The 19,296-nt window shown below is 54.0% G+C and overlaps 8 protein-coding genes across 8 annotated transcripts; 4 read left to right on the top strand and 4 right to left on the bottom strand.

The window, feature by feature from the left end:
- Positions 1-245: 245 nt before the first annotated feature.
- On the top strand, positions 246-905 carry QBC33DRAFT_459651 (uncharacterized protein; the record flags this gene model as incomplete). Its single annotated transcript, XM_060424935.1, has 3 exons — positions 246-524; positions 610-789; positions 843-905. 3 exons carry the CDS (start codon positions 246-248, stop codon positions 903-905), a joined length of 522 nt encoding a protein of 173 aa, XP_060279513.1.
- An 844-nt stretch (positions 906-1,749) lies between these two features.
- Positions 1,750-4,575, bottom strand: QBC33DRAFT_459666 (glycoside hydrolase family 95 protein; the record flags this gene model as incomplete). The annotated part of the gene is made up of 7 exons (XM_060424937.1): positions 1,750-2,345; positions 2,413-2,802; positions 2,875-2,909; positions 2,992-4,057; positions 4,120-4,204; positions 4,293-4,375; positions 4,437-4,575. The coding sequence occupies 7 exons, from the start codon at positions 4,573-4,575 to the stop codon at positions 1,750-1,752; spliced, it is 2,394 nt and encodes a 797-aa protein (XP_060279512.1).
- A 2,179-nt stretch (positions 4,576-6,754) lies between these two features.
- On the top strand, positions 6,755-9,503 carry QBC33DRAFT_549894 (heme peroxidase). Its single transcript, XM_060429012.1, has one exon. It carries the CDS (start codon positions 6,961-6,963, stop codon positions 9,217-9,219), a length of 2,259 nt encoding a protein of 752 aa, XP_060279511.1. The 5' UTR covers positions 6,755-6,960; the 3' UTR covers positions 9,220-9,503.
- A 216-nt stretch (positions 9,504-9,719) lies between these two features.
- On the bottom strand, positions 9,720-10,354 carry QBC33DRAFT_581082 (uncharacterized protein; the record flags this gene model as incomplete). Its single annotated transcript, XM_060431242.1, has 5 exons — positions 9,720-9,757; positions 9,815-9,888; positions 9,958-9,999; positions 10,055-10,118; positions 10,180-10,354. The coding sequence occupies 5 exons, from the start codon at positions 10,352-10,354 to the stop codon at positions 9,720-9,722; spliced, it is 393 nt and encodes a 130-aa protein (XP_060279510.1).
- Positions 10,355-10,999: 645 nt separating this feature from the next.
- On the bottom strand, positions 11,000-12,530 carry QBC33DRAFT_613757 (MFS monocarboxylate transporter). Its single transcript, XM_060432557.1, has 2 exons — positions 12,317-12,530; positions 11,000-12,237 (listed from the first exon to the last, which is right to left on the bottom strand). Exons 1-2 carry the CDS (start codon positions 12,477-12,479, stop codon positions 11,099-11,101), a joined length of 1,302 nt encoding a protein of 433 aa, XP_060279509.1. The 5' UTR covers positions 12,480-12,530; the 3' UTR covers positions 11,000-11,098.
- Positions 12,531-12,912: 382 nt separating this feature from the next.
- Positions 12,913-13,794, top strand: QBC33DRAFT_246239 (uncharacterized protein). The gene is made up of 2 exons (XM_060422956.1): positions 12,913-13,087; positions 13,142-13,794. Exons 1-2 carry the CDS (start codon positions 12,965-12,967, stop codon positions 13,772-13,774), a joined length of 756 nt encoding a protein of 251 aa, XP_060279508.1. The 5' UTR covers positions 12,913-12,964; the 3' UTR covers positions 13,775-13,794.
- A 1,218-nt stretch (positions 13,795-15,012) lies between these two features.
- On the top strand, positions 15,013-17,147 carry QBC33DRAFT_549889 (putative evolved d-pantonohydrolase protein). Its single transcript, XM_060429011.1, has 8 exons — positions 15,013-15,472; positions 15,535-15,689; positions 15,763-15,956; positions 16,027-16,134; positions 16,207-16,416; positions 16,478-16,574; positions 16,633-16,712; positions 16,826-17,147. Exons 1-8 carry the CDS (start codon positions 15,194-15,196, stop codon positions 17,041-17,043), a joined length of 1,341 nt encoding a protein of 446 aa, XP_060279507.1. The 5' UTR covers positions 15,013-15,193; the 3' UTR covers positions 17,044-17,147.
- QBC33DRAFT_549887 (Six-hairpin glycosidase-like protein) lies at positions 17,107-18,548 on the bottom strand. Its single transcript, XM_060429010.1, has one exon. It carries the CDS (start codon positions 18,425-18,427, stop codon positions 17,225-17,227), a length of 1,203 nt encoding a protein of 400 aa, XP_060279506.1. The 5' UTR covers positions 18,428-18,548; the 3' UTR covers positions 17,107-17,224.
- Between the last annotated feature and the right edge of the window lie 748 nt (positions 18,549-19,296).

Below are 19,296 nucleotides of genomic sequence, written 5' to 3'. Positions count from 1 at the left end.
GACTTACCCCCCTCACTTGGCTTTCACAGCATAACACACGCCTTGGTTTCATTTGGGTTGTGTGCGTATATTGCTCGTAAATTATCACCAAGGTGCCTAATTAGCTAGTATTTACCCGCGTCAGAAAACTGGCAATGGACAACGTCCCCATCCAGGCCTCGTTTGTCATGCCTAGCTATATAGTCACCGCATATGATGTGTGATGTCCCATTGTTCAACATTTGCAGGTCCCTCTTACTGTGAAGATGCGGCTTCTACTATTGCTCTCCGCAGGAATCTTAGCGCCTATCACTGGCCTTGCTGCCCCGGCTAGAGACGTTTCTGTCTCTGAGCTTGTGCCACACCATGAATCTCTCCACAAGAGAGAAAACCTGTGCAACTTGAAAGCACCTCCCGCCCTCTGTCAACCAAATGCCTCGGTAACTGTGGAGGAGACAGCACTGAGGGCGTACGAGTTCTATCGTGCGTTTGTGGTTGATGGCGATCCCAGGACGATGTTCTCCCTCATAGATTCAACTTATAAGGTGATTCATTATTTCAGCTCGGCCTCTACATTGTCTAGCTTTTACAACAAGATAGAGTAGGTACTAAACATTGAACGCACAATAGCAACATCATCCAGGGTACGCGGACGGCCCGAACAACATTTGGTCCCTTTTCTGCACTGGGAACAAGATAGGAAGCGAGCAAAGCACCAGTTGGTGCTTCGATGCTAGTACAAACATGTCATACGCGCAGTACTCAACTACGGACAGATGGCTCTGGGTCGATGGTTGCGTCCACGAACACGTAGGTATCTTGGATCCTAAGCAGACCTGCATCATACTAACTGCCCTCTTTAGTGGGATCAGAATGAGTCGATTCCAAAAGATAAGTGCTACAAATTGGACACCGGAGGCACATAAGCCGGCTCACTCCATGTTATGATGTCGAACGGCGGAACTATAGTAGAGATATCGGCGGGGGACGGTTAGGGGGGCGATGCAGCCCTGGATATGAATTTGGAAACGGCGTGATGGATGGTGGGCTTGATATCTCGTACGGAGAGAAAACGTGGAGACATTGAAGATGTCGTTGACGGCAAAGGTCGCGACAGGACAGTCTACCCTAAGTGAAAATCTGATTTGGCGCTGAGAGGCTTGATAAAAGTCTGGATATCCCCATTGTCAGGCTCAGTTGTAGTAATTTTGGCTCTAGATTAGGCCAACCATGGATCCGCAAGATAATGGCACGGAGGCAATCTATCAAAGAGTGTGCTGCTCTTCCGGCCCCTTCACGGTGCCGAAACAGGGCAGCGACGGCTCATGTGCGTCGCACCTGACTGTCCGTGGCGACACCTTTTCGGGGCTGGCTCTGGGGAATGGCATCAAGGTGTAAGATATTGACAAGTTCAATAAGGACATGGGGATAGTTTAGAACCATACCCAAACACCAATATTCCCACTGGCCAACTTGAAAAACAGCACCGATACGTTACATGGTATCGGCATTTCTCTTACCACTTCAGATCGACCGGAGTGACTCCAAGCCGAAACGAGATGGGATTCTCCAGTGGTAGTCGGCAAAACCCCCGGTTCTCGAGCATCGAGGCTGTTCTCCGGCGTCATCCTTCCCACATCTAGTTGTCATCGTCGTCGGCGCAATGATAACAAGACGATCCTGGTCTGCAAGAATGATAGAAGTAGCGAACAGCTAGGAGGCATTAGTGGGGCCAGGTAAACAATGTGTTCTCTTAGACTAATTGTCTAGTTAGGAGTGAGAAGCCAATATCCAGCCACTTTTGTTCAGGACTTTAATCCGAGCAGTCCTGTCCGTGAGGTGGGCACCCGTAACGACACCTTCACTGTCCCAGTGGAAGTCAACGTAGCCACCACCCCGAAGCCTCAACCCTTTCACCTGGCCACCTCCCCAGCTTTTGGGGATCGCCGGACCCAAAACAACAAAGCGTGTGCTCTTGTCGCTGCTGAGTGTCGGCAGGTCGACGATGAGCATTGCCAACACGGCGCCGACTAAACCGTAGTTTGCATCGATCTGGAATGGAGGATCCAGACCCTTGTACATGGACAGTCCGTTGTTGGCGAAGTTCTGTTCGATGGCATATCGAAGCTCGAAGTGGGCCTGGGACGTGTCGTTGAGCAACGCCCAGCAGGCGCTTCGCCATACCTTCTCCCAGCCGGCATTTGCGTCCGAGTCAGAGCCAATTCCTCTGCTTATCAAACTTGTCTCTATGGCCTTCTGGATTGTGTCGTTGGCATACCCGCCTTGGAAGGACGAGATGGAGTAACCGGGATACCAGCCAATGAGGTGGGACAAGTGTCGATGAGTGTCTCCCTGGAAGTCGTATCCTACAAACTTTGTCAGTTCCAATGAGATTCGACTGGCTGATCTGGTACAAAGGCAATGCAGTCTGACCATAGCTGTCCGAGATCTTCCACTCCTTCACCTCCCCCCAGCTTCCAATGTGGAGACCTTTGTCGAGGGATTTGAGCATGGAGGTGATATTGTGCAAGAAAGACAAATCGTTTTCGCCGACTGTGGGGGCTGCTGCGAGGACGGAGTCGAATACTTGGAATAGCACTTGCTGGAAATGAGTGCATCCAAATGTGGTGGGGCCATGCTCGGGCGAGTTACACGGGTTGACAACGAGAGTCCCGTCCTTGGAAGAGACATCTTCTTGCAACTGGGAGATCCAGAACTGCGCGACGCCCTTGATTAACGGGTATCCCTGCGTGGTAAGCCACGACGTGTTCTGGGAATAGTCAAAGTGATCCCAGACATGGAGCATCATCCAAGCACCGGATACTGTGTTCCAGTAGTTAGTAAGTATCTAATTAATCATCAATCGACGAAAGACAGAGTGATATGTCTGATTACCTTGGTAATCGGCCCACCGGGGATTGTCTTTCATCCTGTTTAAAATAAAGTCATTTCCGTCAGCGTTACTGAGTTTCATCGAGGAACCCTTCGAGGTCCAGCGGGTTCACTAATTACCCCGTGTGTCCGAAAATGTTCATGGCGCTATGAGTAACCCATCCGGCGGGTGCGTCATAGAGTAACTTCGCCGTCTCGGTTCCGCGCGGCACCCACGTGTTTTGGATATAGTTCCAAGCGGATACTTGGAGAGCACCGAGGCCCGTCTGGTCGACACCCCAGTGGTTCATCTGAAAGTTGATGTTGGAATGATAATCGGATCCCCAGTCAGAAACGAGCGTATGCGCCCAGTGTCCTTGAAGATTGGTCGGAAGGCTGTTGTCACGCTCCGATGAGATAAACAGGTGGCGGCCCAGAGCAAAGAGGGTGGACTCGAGGTACGGATCCCCAGGGCCCGAGGAATTGTAGCGAGACACTATGACGGACGTTTCGAGACCTGCAGAACCAGCCGTGTCAGGTAGTTCTAGAGTGAACTGGTTAGCAAGATGGCGGTAGTCGGCAATATGAGCTTGGCGGATGTCGGTCTCGGCCTTGGAAGCCGCTGCCCTGGTGGTGGCCTCGACGTAAGGTGCAGGATCCTCTCCTCGAAAAGAGTACCCGTTCTTTGCATCCCCCTTGGTTTGGTCATAGTCGGTATTTGCGGCGATGACGAGGTTGAACGTGCGGATATGCGATCCGGCCGGAATGACCAAGGCCCCTGGAGTGGTGGAACTGCAGTATGCCGTACATGCCCTGCTTCTGAGCCTTGCTATCGCATCAAATTTCATGCCGAGCGGTGGTCCAAGTTGAGTATGGCCAGCGAGCCTAACATAGCCAGACGAGTCGCAAGAGGCGGTGAAAAGGGACGCGTTGCTGAGTAAATTCTCAAACGATATCGCAATCTCTGGCAACGCCGCTGTCGAACTTAGGTCGTAGACGCAAACTTGATCCGGGTAAGAACAGAACACTGTGGATGTGTACGTATTCCCGTCATTGGCGGTATACGACGTTGTGTGAATGCCAGTCTCAAAGTCCAGGGACCGGTTATACGTTTTTGCAGATTCAACCCCGTCGATCGAAACGCTAATATTACCAAGAACAGTGAAGCTGCCAAAGTTCTCTACACTGCCGAGGAGATTCGTAACGTCTAATATCTTTGTCAGAAGATGGTCGTTGACTTAAAAGACGGAAGTAGCAAGTGAGACTTACTGCCAGTACCATTCAAGAAAATCCAGTCACGAATCCCTGGCAGATATTCAGACACGGGTGAAGTCGGATTTCCGCCGTTATATGACTAAATTCGAAGTCCACATTCCCCTGGTTAAGGCGAGCTCTGGGCAGAGAGAAGGTTGAATCACGAACAAAGAAAAGGAATTACCTACAGCACCCTGGAATGGCCCTCCTACCCAGAGAGAATCGACATTGAGATTCACTTTATCGCTACCCACCGGTCCGAACGGCATTGCTATGATAAGAATGATATTAGAATTGACCAAGGTTGGATCGGCTTCTCACAGGTGGCTGACCTCCAAGCTTGCCGTTGCCGACAGGGTATGCTTGGCGGAGAATATCATTGTACTGTGCTGGTGTGCTTGACCATAGTCCCTTGCCCTGGGCCGAAGAGCAGCACAGAGCCAAGATGGCGAGAACCAGAGACGCTGCCATGAACACGGTGTATCGGCACTCTAAGGCGGATGAGGTTTCAGAATAGACATTGCTCACACAAGCGCAAGAGTTGTTGGTCTTATAAGTGGTTATTGTTTATCTCCAGAGGCACAAAATCCACGAATGGCGTCTCTTCGCTCCTCGCCCCTGCTTTCTTTGTACCAAACCTTCAACCCGTCGGGTGTTTCTGACGCTGGTAGGAGGTCTTCATTGGCAGCTCGCCAGAGCCAGGTGCTAGTATTCATTTAGGTTGGTGATCGTCTCTCTCGTCACCACCTCTGCAGATTTGTACGTCTTAATCATTGGTGGGATTATTAGTGGGATAAAATTACCCGGCAAGCCTAGCGTGCCGGGCCGCATCCGGAAGTCTGGACGATCCCGGGGGTCCGCAATGACGAAGCTTGCCCTGTAAGGCTTCTCCATGTTTCCTTGCAGCTTCGTGGGGAATCGCAGGGGGGAGGGTGGGGGTTGATTCCACCAGTTCGCAAACCGACGGGATGCTGGGTACTCTTAATTATGTAGACACCCGACGGCTATGGGTTCCCGGATCTTGGCCGGCCCTGTTATACCGGAGATTCCATGTTCTTGCATCCACTTTGCCACTGATACGACGTCTGTTTGCACATGACACCTACATTGCACGTGCAAATACTAATACAGACATGAGTAGTTCCGTGGGGGAATCGACGGCCATCACGTATAAGCCCGGACGGCGAGGCGACGAGTTGTCCAGGATGTGAAGAGATGTCGTAGAGCCACGTCTTGACATTGAGCGTCCCGCTTATGGCGTCGTACCAACCGGTCGCACATGGAAGCGAGGGTGAAGGCCGACTCGCTCTGGGCAGCGCATCACGATGACGCCATGCTGCCGCCGGAGGAGAAGTCGAGGAGCACAGCTGCAGCAGCGGAGGCTATGGTGAAGGTGCGCCGGCGTGACTGCTCTGGGGAAAGGCTCGATCCCCGCGAGCGTGCACGCCTTTTCGCGGCTCCCGGCCGTACAAATCGAGCGCAGGGCGCGGTGGGTTTGGGCTCGTCGAAATGCAGTGCGAGGTTCTCTGCTGCGCATTGTCACGATTCGGTAGTCATAGTCGGCCGCACGGCGGGGACAAGCATGTCGAGCATTGCTAACAGGGTGGCAACAACCTGGAGGAGAAGGATGGCCGTCCTCATGATAGGCGTGTGCGTGGGAGCGAAATGGGGTGGCAGTTCCGAGAAACCCCTTTGGTGCGCAGCGCGGTCAAATCTCGCTGTACTTGGTCTGTGCTACCCCTGAGTAGATTTGCCAAGCATAAGGCTTAGTTTGTTTAGCACTGCTGACAGTGCTGAGCGAGAGCGATTTTACTTTTATTTTGACACAGCAGCCAGTGCTACGGATGCTGCCGCAACCTGTATGCCGCTTTATTAGCTAGCAAAAATGCCCTGTTGATAATCAGTGCATCCCTGCTATGCTTCAAGTCGCTCTTCTTCCCCATCCAGATCCAGGCTCGCCTATTGCCATGAGACTCCTCTTTCAGCGTTGTAGGCGACTCACATGCAGGCAGGCATTTTATATGACAAATCTTCGCAGAGTTGCTTGAGACTGGACCTCGACTATCACCTTTCGGATTATCGTCCTGCCGCTCCTCTATTGCTGGGAGCCTGATCAGGCCACCTCCCTTGCAGGTGAATCAAGCTTGCTTGCAGCATTGTCTTGTTTCATACCTACCTGTCCGTGTGCGTCTTCCCACGTCAGGCCGTAGATAGACGGGATATCTCAAGGAGATGGGAAATGTATCGGATGTGTCGTGTCAGTGCTACTGTCTAACGGTGAGAATCCGATGATTTGCGAGCATTTTCATTCCAAAAATCCAAATGCCGCAGGTGAGTCGATTCGCAGTCCTCGGCATTGCTTGGAGACCCCACCCGGAATTGGCCGAGTGCGGGGAGCTTTACTTAACAACCAATAAGATCCTCCACATTACATCTGAGCGACCGCGGGTTGGTAGCCCGATTCTAGGCGTTGGATATCGCGGGTACATACCCGCCCCCGCAAATCCACGTGCGAAACCGGTATCTCTGATATCAGTTACTACAGTATCCCGGGGTACCTTGGCCACCAAGCAAAACCGGCGGGGCTCTATGTAAATGTCGGGCGATACATAACTGCGGGGTCGACATGATTTCGTCATCTGCGGGGTCAATCGGATCAGAAGTTGGATGTTAGGTATTCCTCGAGCTTCCATTCTCCTGATCTGCACTTTCCGAAACGCCCCCTCTTTTTCCGCTTCTTCGTGATTCTTTTATCTTACTCTCCACATCCTCTCTCGCTGATCCCAGAAGTGCACCTTTTGCATCAACATCCCTACCAAAACCCACCGAACAATCATCAACGAACGAACGAGCACCATGGCTGAATGTCCCATTCGAGAATCCAACGTTGGTGGCGGCGGCACCCGGAACCGCGACTGGTGGCCAAATGAGTTGAAGCTCAACATCCTTCGCCAGCACACGGCCGTCACCAATCCACACAACAAGGACTTTGACTACGCGGCTGCCTTCAAGAGCTTGGACTACGAAGGACTGAAGAAGGATCTCCATGCGTTGATGACGGATTCGCAGGAGTGGTGGCCCGCCGACTTTGGCCACTACGGTGGTCTCTTCATCCGCATGGCATGGCACAGCGCAGGCACGTACCGCGTGTTCGACGGTCGTGGCGGCGGCGGCCAAGGCCAGCAGCGCTTTGCGCCTCTCAACAGCTGGCCAGACAACGTCAGTCTCGACAAGGCCCGGCGCCTTCTCTGGCCCATCAAGCAGAAGTACGGCAACAAGATCTCGTGGGCAGATCTGCTGCTTTTGACCGGCAATGTTGCCCTCGAATCCATGGGCTTGAAGCCCTTTGGCTTCGCCGGCGGCCGTGAGGACACCTGGGAGGCTGACGAGTCTGTCTACTGGGGTGGCGAGCTGACGTGGCTGGGCAACGACGTCCGCTACTCCAAAGGCCACGAAGGCGTGAAAGGGCACGGTGTCGTTGACGCCGATGAGTCGAAGAAGGACTACAAGGACATTCACACCCGCGACCTGGAAACCCCGCTCGCAGCCGTTCACATGGGTTTGATCTATGTCAACCCCGAAGGCCCCGACGGCATTCCCGACCCTATTGCCTCGGCCAGGGACATCCGCACGACCTTTGCCCGCATGGCCATGAACGACGAGGAGACTGTTGCGTTGATTGCCGGTGGCCACAGCTTCGGCAAGACCCATGGCGCAGCTCCTTCGGAAAATGTCGGCAAGGAACCCGAGGCGGCCCCCATCGAGCAGCAGGGCCTCGGATGGACCAACAAACACGGCTCCGGAAAGGGTCCCGACACCATCACCAGTGGCCTCGAGGTTATCTGGACCAAGACTCCAACCAAGTGGAGCATGAACTTCCTCGAGTACCTGTTCAAGTATGAGTGGGAGCTCACCAAGAGCCCCGCTGGCGCGAACCAGTGGGTGGCGAAGGGTGCCGACGCCATCATCCCCGATGCCTACGACGCGAACAAGAAGCACCGGCCCACCATGCTGACGACCGATCTTGCGCTGCGATTCGATCCGGCGTACGAGAAGATCGCCCGCCGCTACCTCGAGAACCCCGATCAGTTCGCCGACGCCTTCTCCCGCGCCTGGTTCAAGCTGCTGCACCGCGACATGGGCCCGCGATCTCGCTGGCTCGGTCCGGAAATCCCATCCGAGGAGCTGATCTGGGAGGACCCCGTCCCGGCTCTCGACCATCCAGTCATCGACGACAAGGACATTGCCGCTCTGAAGAAGGAGATCCTCGCGACCGGCGTGGAACCTGCCAAGTTGATTTCCACCGCCTGGGCATCGGCTTCCACATTCCGCGGCAGTGACAAGCGCGGCGGCGCCAACGGTGCTCGTATCCGCCTCGCTCCCCAGAAGGACTGGAAGGTCAACAACCCCCAACGTCTCGCCGAGGTGCTCGGGGCACTGGAAGGCGTGCAGGAGAAATTCAACAGCTCTGCATCCGGCGGGAAGAAGGTCTCCCTGGCCGATCTCATCGTGCTAGCCGGTTCCGCCGCCCTCGAGAAGGCAGCCGGTGTTCCCGTTCCCTTCACGCCCGGCCGCACGGATGCCTCGCAAGAACAGACCGACGCCCAGTCTTTCGAGCACCTGGAGCCGTACGCCGACGGGTTCCGTAACTACGGCAAGGGAACGCCCCGGGTGCGGACCGAGCAGCTCCTCGTCGACAGGGCACACCTGCTCACGCTCACCGCCCCGGAGTTGACGGCGCTCGTGGGCGGACTGCGCGTCCTCGGCGCCAACTACGACGGCTCGTCTCACGGCGTCTTCACCACGCGCCCTGGCCAGCTGACCAACGACTTCTTCACCAACCTGCTGGACGTGAACACGGCCTGGAAGGCAACCGATGGCGAGGTCTACGAGGGTTCCGACCGCAAGACCGGCCAGAAGAAGTGGACTGCCACTCGCGCCGATCTCGTGTTTGGCTCCCACGCCGAACTGCGCGCTGTTGCCGAGGTCTATGGTAGTGCAGATGGCCAGGAAAAGTTTGTGAGAGACTTCGTGGCAGCTTGGGCCAAGGTGATGAATTTGGACCGCTTTGATTTGGCCCGGGGTGCCTCAAAGTCTGCTGCGCCAAAGCTGTAGGATGGGGTCTATTTACTTATAATTAGATCTTGTCCCCTAGAATGCATCGGAATAAGTTTGGTGCCAGATAGTCAACAGTTGAACTTTGTCACTGCCATTGAGCTTAAAAGTCATTATCCTCATGTGCCAACCTCCTCTATCTAGTCCTCCCTGTTACACAAGAATAATGAACCTGTTGTACTCCAAACCAATCACAAGGCAAGGCACAATGTTATTATCTCCTCCAAGATGACGTTCATAGCCACAGCCATCATCCTGGTCTATATGATAGCGACTGAGCGAGGTCCCGAAAGCCCTTGGCATTCTCATAGTCGCGCATATTGGCACACACCCGCCACTGGGCACCCGGACAATACACTCGAATACCGAGAAATTATCTGACAGCAACTGAGAACTAGAATCAAGCAACACAGAATGTCTCAGCCTTCAAGCCAGCGAGATATCTAATCCACGAAGAGAAAATAAACCACAACTTGCTCTGCAGCAGCATTTCTAGACGGTTAAACACCCTTAATGCCCATGAGCTCAGTATAGAAGACTGTGGTTGATATATGTTAGCGCTGGATGGTTGGCACATCGCCCAAAGACAACGTACTGAGTGTTGAATTCGCCGGAATGGGGCCGACCTCATCGTCTCCGTAGCCAAATTGAGGGGGGAGAGTCAAAGTTCTGCAAATGCCAATCAGTTTATATGTCTCAAGTGGACGGCGAAGGGGAGAAAAGGAGCTTGTGACGCACCTCCTATCGCCGATACACATATCCAAGAGTCCCAACTCCCAACTGCAGATCTGTTAGCCATCTGAATGGAGTGCCGATACATGTTAGGGGATCCTACCCTTGAATCACTTCTCCAGCACCAAGTGTGAAGCTGAATGGATGGGAATCGTTCTCATCATAACCTTGCCCAATCGTTAGCAGGAGGGAGGAGGTACAAAGGCCGCCAAGACTATAGTTACGCACTAGAATCGAATAGGGTCCCGTCTGTGAGTGTGCCATTGTAATTGACGGATATGATATCCTCGTTCTTTGTCTTTCTCTCGCACGACACAGAATAGGTAACCTCGACGGTGATGTTTTCAGCAGCAACGTAGCTCGCTGCAGCTGCACAAAGTGCTAGCAGAATGTGAGCATGCATAATTATTGGTAAGATTAGACAGTTAGCTGAAAATAGTTGAACTGAAGAAAGTTGAAAGATGAAATGCGAAAATCTTCGGGAGAGGATCTGCTAATATACAATACATTGACCCCTTTAGGCTGAACCTATGAGCTGCACATATGCACATAGAATAGCCTTTGCCCAATAAGACCTCTTCTTAAATGAGATGGGTTTCGAGTCAAAGCATAGAGATTTATACAAATTACAGTCCATAGCACATGAATCCTATGACGCTATCAACGCACCGGGGTCGTACATTGACGGTATTTTTAGACATTCGTCTCTCGAAATTGTCGTCAAGACAGGCGTTGCGTGTGGCTATGCTTAACCGGGTGGTTATCGATTGTATTTGATTAATCACGATTTAGAAGGACGAGAACCCTAGCCAGGTTGTTCAGATCATCAAGCTGCGCAGACGTCAATGGTGATGCGGAATGTGCTGACGCTAAGGCATAACCTGATGGATGCAGCTTGTCACCGGTGAGTGACTATCCGAGAGCCATGAATACTGTGAGACTTCGTTATCCTTGACCCCCAAGTTGCGACCGTGATCTTGCATCATACACATCTGGAGTCTGAACCACACCCGAGCTGGAATAGGTGTAAGTTAATTACCACGTAGTTATCGCTAAGGCATTTTCGATCACGGCTTGCTTGGAGCGTATAAAATTGAGGGTTCTGGCGGAACACAACGTGACTGTGAGATGTCTACCTCATCATAGCTCAAGCCCCGAGGGTGCGAGGCTTGAGCGGCCAACCAACAATCCCCAGTGAAGAGCAAAGCATGAGAGATCCCATAAAAATAATCAGAGGCTCAAACTTGCCTATCCCATAGCCAGACGTGACCGGCCTGGTCAGGAGGCGGGCCGTGATGGGACCGGTGGCAAGGTTGCCAATGCCTTTGCCAAAGGCCATCAGACTGTATATCGCCTGAGGGTCTTCCGATAGCAGGGACCCAAACTTTGGCCAGAAGACAATGTATGCGCCCGCGAACAACCCGAAGACGATGGAGAACGCCAGTAGAGCCCCCAAGGAGTGAGCAAAGCCCCAGATCGCAAAGCCTGCAAGGGCCGACACGAATGTCGAGACGAAGACGAGGACGGCAACGTTGTTGAACCGGTCAGTCAAGTATCCGAACCCGATTTGGCCGATGATGCAAGCCATGTTATTAGCTGCCAGAATCAACGCCCCCATCGTGCCGGAAAGCCCGATGATGGAGGCGAACGACGGCAGGTACAAGGACGGAATATAGTAGGCGAAGCCCTGGAAGAGGTTGGACAGCGAAAAGACCCAGAACAGAGGCTGCCGGAAGAAGCTCCAATCGACGGCGCGCAACGCGCTGCTGTTGGACGGCGGCAGGCGCGGCTTGAGGAGGAACATGGTCGGTATCAAGCTGGCGAACTGGACAATGGCGATGGTGCGTAGGGTCGTGCGGTACCCCGTCGTGGCCAGCAGGCGCTCGAGGAGGAACGGCAGGCCCACGCCGCTGAACCCGCCGCCGGCGTATAGCACCCCGTAGGCCAGGCCGCGGCGCTGGACGAACCACTCGTTGAGCATGGTCAGGACGGGGAAGTACAGCATCAGAAAGCCGAGGCCGTAGAGCACGCCCTGGGTGGCGATGAGGCCGGCGACCGAGTCCACCATGGAGGCGCCGAGGAGCGAGAGCGCGCAGATGGTCCACCCGCCCGCGATCATGTAGCGCTGTGCTTTCTGGAACCTCCTCACCAGGGGCGCCGACAGCGGTGCGCCGAGGAAGTACATGCTGGTTGCGACGGTGCCGATGGCGGCGATATTGGTGTTTCCCTCGAACTCGGGTTGTTTGGAATAGTAGTCCTGGAAGACGCCAAAGGCCAGAGGGAAACCTGATGGATGCATGCGAGTTGATCAGTTAGAGGTTGTGTCAATTCTGGGCCAAAGCCGGGGGCCACGATAATAACAAACCCCATAAAAGCGCCTCGACAATGAAACATCCGCAGAGGAACTTCCAAGCAGCTGGTCCTCTGTCGGTCGGCGGTAGTACTGAGATGAGATGCCCTTGCTCCTCTCCCTCTTCATCCTGTCCCGGACCCCGGGCCTCGGGGAAGCGGCGCAATTCCATTGACATTTTCCGAAGGTGTGCCTGACTGAACTGGAATTGGTCCCAGCAAGAAATCCCAGAAGAATACTATTTGTGGTTTTTTTCGCCTTACCCCGCGATATGGATACCGCCGGGCCGAAACCGGGCAAGCCGACGGGTAGGCTAGTTCAGTGGAGCGTAACTCCGGAGTCCCTGCTTAGTGTCGTGTATGAGACGACACATAACTAGCATATCATTACTACAGCCTCTAACAAAGGAAGATGATATAAATTACTTAGAGAATAACATCGTGCCTTGCCTTGGGATTGGTTTGCAGGTTCATTACTCTTGTATACCTACCTACCTAGGTTAAGATGGAAGACAGGAGGAGGTTGTGACATGGTGTGTCACGTGCAATATCACATGAATATTCCAACAGTGCTGCTTGCTCCTCGAATGACTTGTAAGCTCAATGACAGAGTGCCCACCTTCATACTCGCTCCTTCTCTTCCTCCACATCACTACCCGTTACCATGAGCGACTTTAGAGGGCGCGCGTCTGCGCTTTTGGAACGTCTAGAGGCATCCCGGCTTCTTCTTGTCGAGTGGGAGACCAGCCTTCATATCCGGTTAGGCTACCCTCTTGCGTCAAATGGAGTGAGTCAACCAACACGCCTTCGTTTCAATCTTGACATGTCTAACAGTCGGCAGAGTCTCTTTCTCCTGATCCCGGACGGCCAGCTACAGAGAGTCCGCGAACTCGCCGCCGGTGTAGGGCTATCCCCTGCAGACGAGAATACTTTACGCTCCATCTACCCGTGCGAGCTTTCCGGTTTGGCCGTTCGCTACCTCGTCGACGACTCTTTTCGCACTGCTGCTCCCCACGAAGGTCCCCCACGACGTAGGCTCGTTTTTCTGTCCATGTCGTGGACCGGGATCACGCCCGACGAACTCGTTCCGATTTCAGCTCAGGACGCTTCTCAACCCACACTGCCGAGTTTTGTCCAGACAATGCCTCTCCCAGTCGCATGCGCTGCCCTTGTCCGCATTGCTGCGCGGGAGAAACGTGGGAGTCCTCTCCGCGAGGGCGTTATTGAACGGCTCTCCAGCATCATCGGGTACAGCCTCTTCGACATGAGCTACGAGGGAGATTACATGGAGTTCCCGCCAAATGACCAGCCATTATCAGACCAGGAGACTTTGGAAATCCAGAACGCCGTGGTGAAAATGAATAAATGCGTCTTTAGAGAGGATGAAGAGTGGATAAAGGAGATTCTGGTTCAAATCGTTTCTGGGAAGATGGATTACGTGGATCTACCTTGTCAAGAACGTCCCAGAATGTAATTAGTTGTCCTCAACTTACAGGATTGCGACTTTGATTGTTCGGTTTGCCATGGCCAGCAATAGGTTATTGTTGCATTGTCCGACCTCGACCCATCATCGACGTAGTACTCTAACTCGCCACATGGGCTTGGGTCTCGACCTCCGAATCTCTACCTCAAATGTGGACAAGCCCGCACGATGTTCTGGCTTGTGCGTCCTGTGGGCTGCTCTCCAAGTGGGCAACGGCGGAACTCTGCCTGCAGCTAATGGGGCCATGGTGCGTCCCAGACACGGCAGAGTCACACTCACGTAGCTGTCAGCCCCACAAGAAGCAAACGCACACCTCGATATGCCCATATCTTGACGGGCTGTGTATATCAAGCCAAGCGCGACCTCTTGTTTAGAATATGCCTATTAAGGAAGGGAGATCTTGACGTAGTTTTGCCTCCTATTAGACTTTGGGAGCTTGTCCAAAGTAATCGTAAAATACCTAGATCGGCAGCGAGAGCTCATGGGGCCGCAGAGATGAAGAAGACCCACACAGCAGTGAAGCAGATGCTGGCTAAGAGATGGGCTACCTACGAGCCAATTATATAACAACTATAGCCGAATCGAGAAGAGTGTGAGTGGTAGGGGGCTTGGTCGTCTTGTCTGCCAAGAACATCAAGCAGAAGATGCCTAACCGGAAGCCTTCTGATAAGTACCTGGGACCCTTCGTGGTAGAGGCTGTCATCGGAGGCGCCGGTATGGCCTACCGTTTGAAGTTTCCGCCCGAGTACAAGATTCACAACGTCTTCCCAGTCTCCCTGCTGGTGGAACCTTGGAAACAGAGAGCGGCGCGGCCCCGTCGACCAACCTGGTGCCGATCAAGGCTGAGATAACGAAGTCTATGAAGTTGAGTGCATCCTTGCCCGACGGGGAGGCGCCTACAAGAGGCAGTACCTCATCAAGTGGGCAGGCTACGGCAGCGGAGAACTCCTGGGTGGCGAGACGAAACGTGGACGACGACTTAGTCTAGGACTACGAGGCATGGGTAAAGACTAACGCGGCGGGTGAGGTTAGTGCGGATTTTGGAGAAGTTGTAAACGCGGCAATCCATACTGCCACTCAGCGTTGCATCAAAATGGACGTGCTGGCTGATGATCTGGCCACCAGTTCTTCACCGAAGTGTTGGGGTTCTCCACACGACCCCGCAAATCGGGACACTAGAAAAGATGGATCGAGCGAAGTGCCGAGCCAACCCACGGCATCCAAAAGCCTGATCCCGTAACATCTACGTGTAGACCACGACTAGAAACAGGGTGAGATCGTGGGGGCTCCGGTAAGCGAGAGGTACAGTACAATACCTGCAGCCAAAACGGGGGATCGGCGTATTACCAGCTACGTGCTATGATATCATTCACACTTGTCTCTTGATCCCTCTTTAGCCCCGCTTTCACGATGACTGCCACTGCCTCATCAAAACAACCGCCGAGTCGTGTAGGACAAGAAGTTACACACCTCAGGAACAAAAATACACTAGCAATCGCGATGCTCTCCTTATCAGCCGCCCTCATCGCCCTCGCCGCCGGCCTGGTTCTCCGAACAGGCTCCAACCCTTCATCTCACGGCGTGGCTGGGGCTTCACTGGCAGTCCCGCCTCTGGCGCAGGTGATCGACCAGAGAAGCTTCAATGTGCTACCGACAGTGCTCCCTCCTGCGCAATCCAATGGCACGACTGTCAGAACTGCCTAATACCCGCGGCTCATCCTTGAACTAGCATGCTAACTGCCGCACCAAAGCCATTTATCCCGCCCGGCATAGATAAAGACTCGCTATATGCCAAGCCCTTCCACATCTACGACAACGAGTTCTATACCGTGATCGGGTCCAATCCGACCCTGGCACTGATTGCCAAGTCCGACAAGGATCCTCTGTTTCACGAGGCTGTGGTTTGGTGTGTAATGAAACCTTAGCATCCAGTAGGCTACGCGTCCGGACGGAGCCGGATATTAACGAGCGCGGTCTAGGTATAAACCTACAGATGAAGTATTCTTCGTGCAGAATGCCGGAGCCAACGATGCCGGCACCGGCCTCAACAAGTCGGCCATCATCCAGAAGATCTCCCTAGCTGAGGCCGCCAAAGTCTCCAGCGTTGGGAACGCCACGGGGAGGGTGACGGTTACGACTGTCCCTTCAAATCCAATGATTGTTAATCCAAATGGTGCGTTGAGTGCCATATAAGTAATCGACTACAGCCATGGTTGGGCATCGCTAACGTGCTCTAATTAAAGGCGCTACCAACTACCGCGGCCAACTCCTCTTCGCCGGAGAAGGTCAAGGCGACGACATCCCCTCCGCACTATACATCATGAACCCCCGCGAGCCGTACAACACGACGGGTGAGTCAAGCATCTATCGAGGAAGCTACCACAACCTAATGGCGTCTGACTGGTCCTTCATTCACATAATAGTACTTGTAAACAACTACTTCGGCCGTCAATTTAGCTCGCTGAATGATATTGGTATCAACCCGCGAAACAAAGATGTCTATTTCACAGATACACTCTACGGCTATCTGCAGGATTTCCGGCCCGCCCCTGGACTCCGCAACCAGGTGTACCGTCTAAATGACAAGACTGGCGCAGTCACTGTTGTGGCTGACGGCTTTACACTCCCCAACGGTAACCCTCCCCGGGACTACTATGATTATTTGAGATTCCGAGCTAAGACCCTCTCGGCAAGGTATTGGCTTCTCGCCCGACGGACGGCATGTGTATATCACCGATACGGGTATCAACCACGGGTTATTTGGATTCAACTATTCAGACCCAGCCACCATGTATGAATATCGTCTGTGATTATTCCTTCAGTTGTCAGAAAGGTCCTAACCCAGTCAGTTATCGATTCGACGTGAAGGAAGATGGCACATTCGAGAACCGCAAAACGTTTGCCTTCGTAGACGCTGGTGTCCCAGACGGTGCGTCGTTCCTCCCTTCGTTCCCCCCATTCCAGGCATATTCCTATCATGGACCTCTTCCCTAGCATAGCTCCCATGGATGAGGGAGTGTCTAGCTAACCAGGCTTTGTTAGGTGTCAAGTGTGACTCCGACGGAAATGTCTATGCGGGCTGCGGTGATGGCGTGCAAGTCTGGAATCCATCCGGCAAGCTCATTGGCAAGATTTACCTAGGCGGTACGTCGGCCAACTTCCAGTTCGCCGGCGACGGACGCATGGTCATCTGTGCTGAGACGGAGTTGTATTATGCGACGTTGGCCGCTTCCGGGGCTGTTGTTGAGGACCAGATGTAAAGGCGAGCCAGCTCCGGCTCCGAAGCCCACATGCTTCCAGGAGATGGTAACGATATTTGGGTGATTTGTTATTCCAAATCCAGATACTATAAACATTATTAATTACCAATAGATTATTTTGTAAATGCCCTGGATCATTAATTACTACCCCGAGCCTAGTCCGCGCTCCCCACCACATCTGTCATTCCAATCGCTCCACCTCCAAGCTTGCCAGCACAAACGCCGCCTCGCCCAGCAAACTGTCGGGCACAATGGGCCGCGAGGTGTAGTACTCGTACGTCGCCGTCGAGTTGAGGCTGCAAACAGCCACGGTGCCATTGAAGCCCAGCGTGCCGTCGCCGTAGCGCACGACAAAGCTGTCCAGCGTGTAGTTGTACGCCCGCAGCGCCGCCAACGCCACCGCGCCGCCCTTGCCCCTGCCCCCCGGGACGACGCCCATGCGCGCGCCCTTCAGCAAGGAGAAGACGAAGAGCGCCGTCGACGAGCTCTCCAGGAAGTTGCCCTCGCGGCCCGGGAACGTCGGAAGCTGCCACCATGCTCCGGTGTCCTTGTCCGCGAAGGGAACCAGCGCAGCAAACAGGGCCTTCGTCTGGTTCTGGATGGAGGCCCGGAGGAGGAGTAGAGCGTCGTCGTCCTCTTTATCGCCGTCGCCGTCGTTGCATTCCTCTGCCGGGAGCGCCTCCCACGCATTCACCAGCCCGGCCAGGTACCACCCCAGCGACCGCCCCCACACAAACGGGCTCCCGCCCGTCACAGGGTCAGCCCAAACCGCGGTCCGCGACGCGTCGTACCCGTGCACGAGCAGGCCGGACCCGTCCGTGTCCCGGCAGTGCTCGTGCAGGAGCTCGATCTGGTTGAGCATGTCCACCGCGTTCCATCCGGGCTCGGCGGCCATGAAGGGCAGGAACGAGACGGCGCCGTCGAGATACGACCATTCTGGGTAGACGTAGTACCAGAACCCGCCGTACGGGTTGCGCCGCTGGATGGTGAGCGACGAGTTCAGCGTCGCGAGGCTCGCCGACTCGGCCTCGGTGAGGCGCGGCTCGAGGCTGTGCAGGGCCTGGCCGACCGTGAGGCGGTCGAGGGGCAGGCTAGCGGAGGAGCTTGCGTTGGCGAAGGAGGGTATTATGATCTGGAGAACCTGATTTAGGTAGTCCGAGACTTGCGGTGCGAACTCTGCCGTCGGGTACTGCTTCAGCCATGCCTCGAGTGAGAGGGCGAGAATGCCGGACTCTAGAGTGCTTGTTGATGCTCCGGATGAGACGATGCCTTGGTTTCGGCCGATTATGCTCCGGATCATCCGCGTCGAATATGGCTGGTTGTTACTAACTCCCGAATCACCGGAGACTGCGAGAACCGATACCACAAGTAGAACGATTCTCATGGTGTATGATAGCAAATGTGCACGAGCAGCCGTAGAGTCACATTGACAAGAGAAGGGCTGTTTCGTGGGACTGAGTTATTGAACACCAAGGCCCAAAAGCGCGGAAACTAGCAGATGACGTTTGTGGAATATCAAAAGCCTAAGTAATTCTCCGATATCCTGAGCCTTTGCTCTCGCTCCGGCCAGCAATCACGTGCTGGGTCATGTGCGGGATTGGAGGATCGAGACGGCTACTGTCGCATGCAATCGGGTCAACGAAGCAAAAAAAAGATCCGCCGTCGATTCCCTCGCTGCTCCCAGCGCCAAAGGGTTTCATCCGGCGCCGCTTCGGGCAAGGCCCGCTTTTGCGGGTGGTTCCCCCGTGTGGTTCCCCCGGTCTCAATTGTGGATGGAGTCTGTGTATCATAGTAATTAACGCCTAGAGCGAATCACGAAGCAAATGGTCGACGTTTATGAAACTTGACGATATTTTAGCAACGACTGACGTTGCCACCGATGTTGTCCCTGACGCCGGCCTTCACGCCAAGCCTCACGCTCTCTTGGCCATTCAGCCGTTGTGTTCTTTCCGGCGGCTTGGCAATTGTGACAAGGCTAGGGCAAGTAGGCTTGGTAACGGAGCATGTGGAAACAAGCTCCGCAGCTAATTGAACTCCGATTTCTTCCAAGTTTCAACCTGTTAGTTCACTTGATTACCTGATTTGGTGATGTTAAATACTAAATACCCGGAATAAAGGGAAGGCTTGCCAACGATCTGACAGGGGAAACAAGGACGCTATTCGCCACAGGGCAATAATGGGGGCCGATGACAGCATATCGGCATTGCGTTGTGATTGCTGAGGTCTTTCATATAATTTAGACAAAAGAATGAT

The sequence above is a fragment of the Phialemonium atrogriseum genome (genome assembly GCF_030411735.1).
Source record: "Phialemonium atrogriseum strain 8032-3 unplaced genomic scaffold QBC33scaffold_32, whole genome shotgun sequence".
NCBI lineage: Eukaryota > Fungi > Ascomycota > Sordariomycetes > Cephalothecales > Cephalothecaceae > Phialemonium > Phialemonium atrogriseum.
The sequence above is the reverse complement of the archived record's forward strand: the minus strand, read 5'-3'. Positions and strand labels throughout refer to the sequence as shown.

Excerpts from the sequence above, each read along its gene's own strand:
- QBC33DRAFT_549894 (XM_060429012.1), top strand. The coding sequence starts at position 6,961 with ATGGCTGAATGTCCCATTCGAGAATCCAACGTTGGTGGCGGCGGCACC.
- QBC33DRAFT_613757 (XM_060432557.1), bottom strand. The coding sequence starts at position 12,479 with ATGTCAATGGAATTGCGCCGCTTCCCCGAGGCCCGGGGTCCGGGACAG. Across the intron at positions 12,238-12,316 it reads TGTCGAGGCGCTTTTATGGG|GTTTCCCTCTGGCCTTTGGC; the intron begins GTTTGTTATTAT and ends TGCATCCATCAG.
- QBC33DRAFT_246239 (XM_060422956.1), top strand. The coding sequence starts at position 12,965 with ATGAGCGACTTTAGAGGGCGCGCGTCTGCGCTTTTGGAACGTCTAGAG. Across the intron at positions 13,088-13,141 it reads ACCCTCTTGCGTCAAATGGA|AGTCTCTTTCTCCTGATCCC; the intron begins GTGAGTCAACCA and ends AACAGTCGGCAG.
- QBC33DRAFT_549889 (XM_060429011.1), top strand. The coding sequence starts at position 15,194 with ATGACTGCCACTGCCTCATCAAAACAACCGCCGAGTCGTGTAGGACAA. Across the intron at positions 16,135-16,206 it reads CGAGCCGTACAACACGACGG|TACTTGTAAACAACTACTTC; the intron begins GTGAGTCAAGCA and ends TTCACATAATAG. Across the intron at positions 16,575-16,632 it reads TATTCAGACCCAGCCACCAT|TTATCGATTCGACGTGAAGG; the intron begins GTATGAATATCG and ends TAACCCAGTCAG.
- QBC33DRAFT_549887 (XM_060429010.1), bottom strand. The coding sequence starts at position 18,427 with ATGAGAATCGTTCTACTTGTGGTATCGGTTCTCGCAGTCTCCGGTGAT.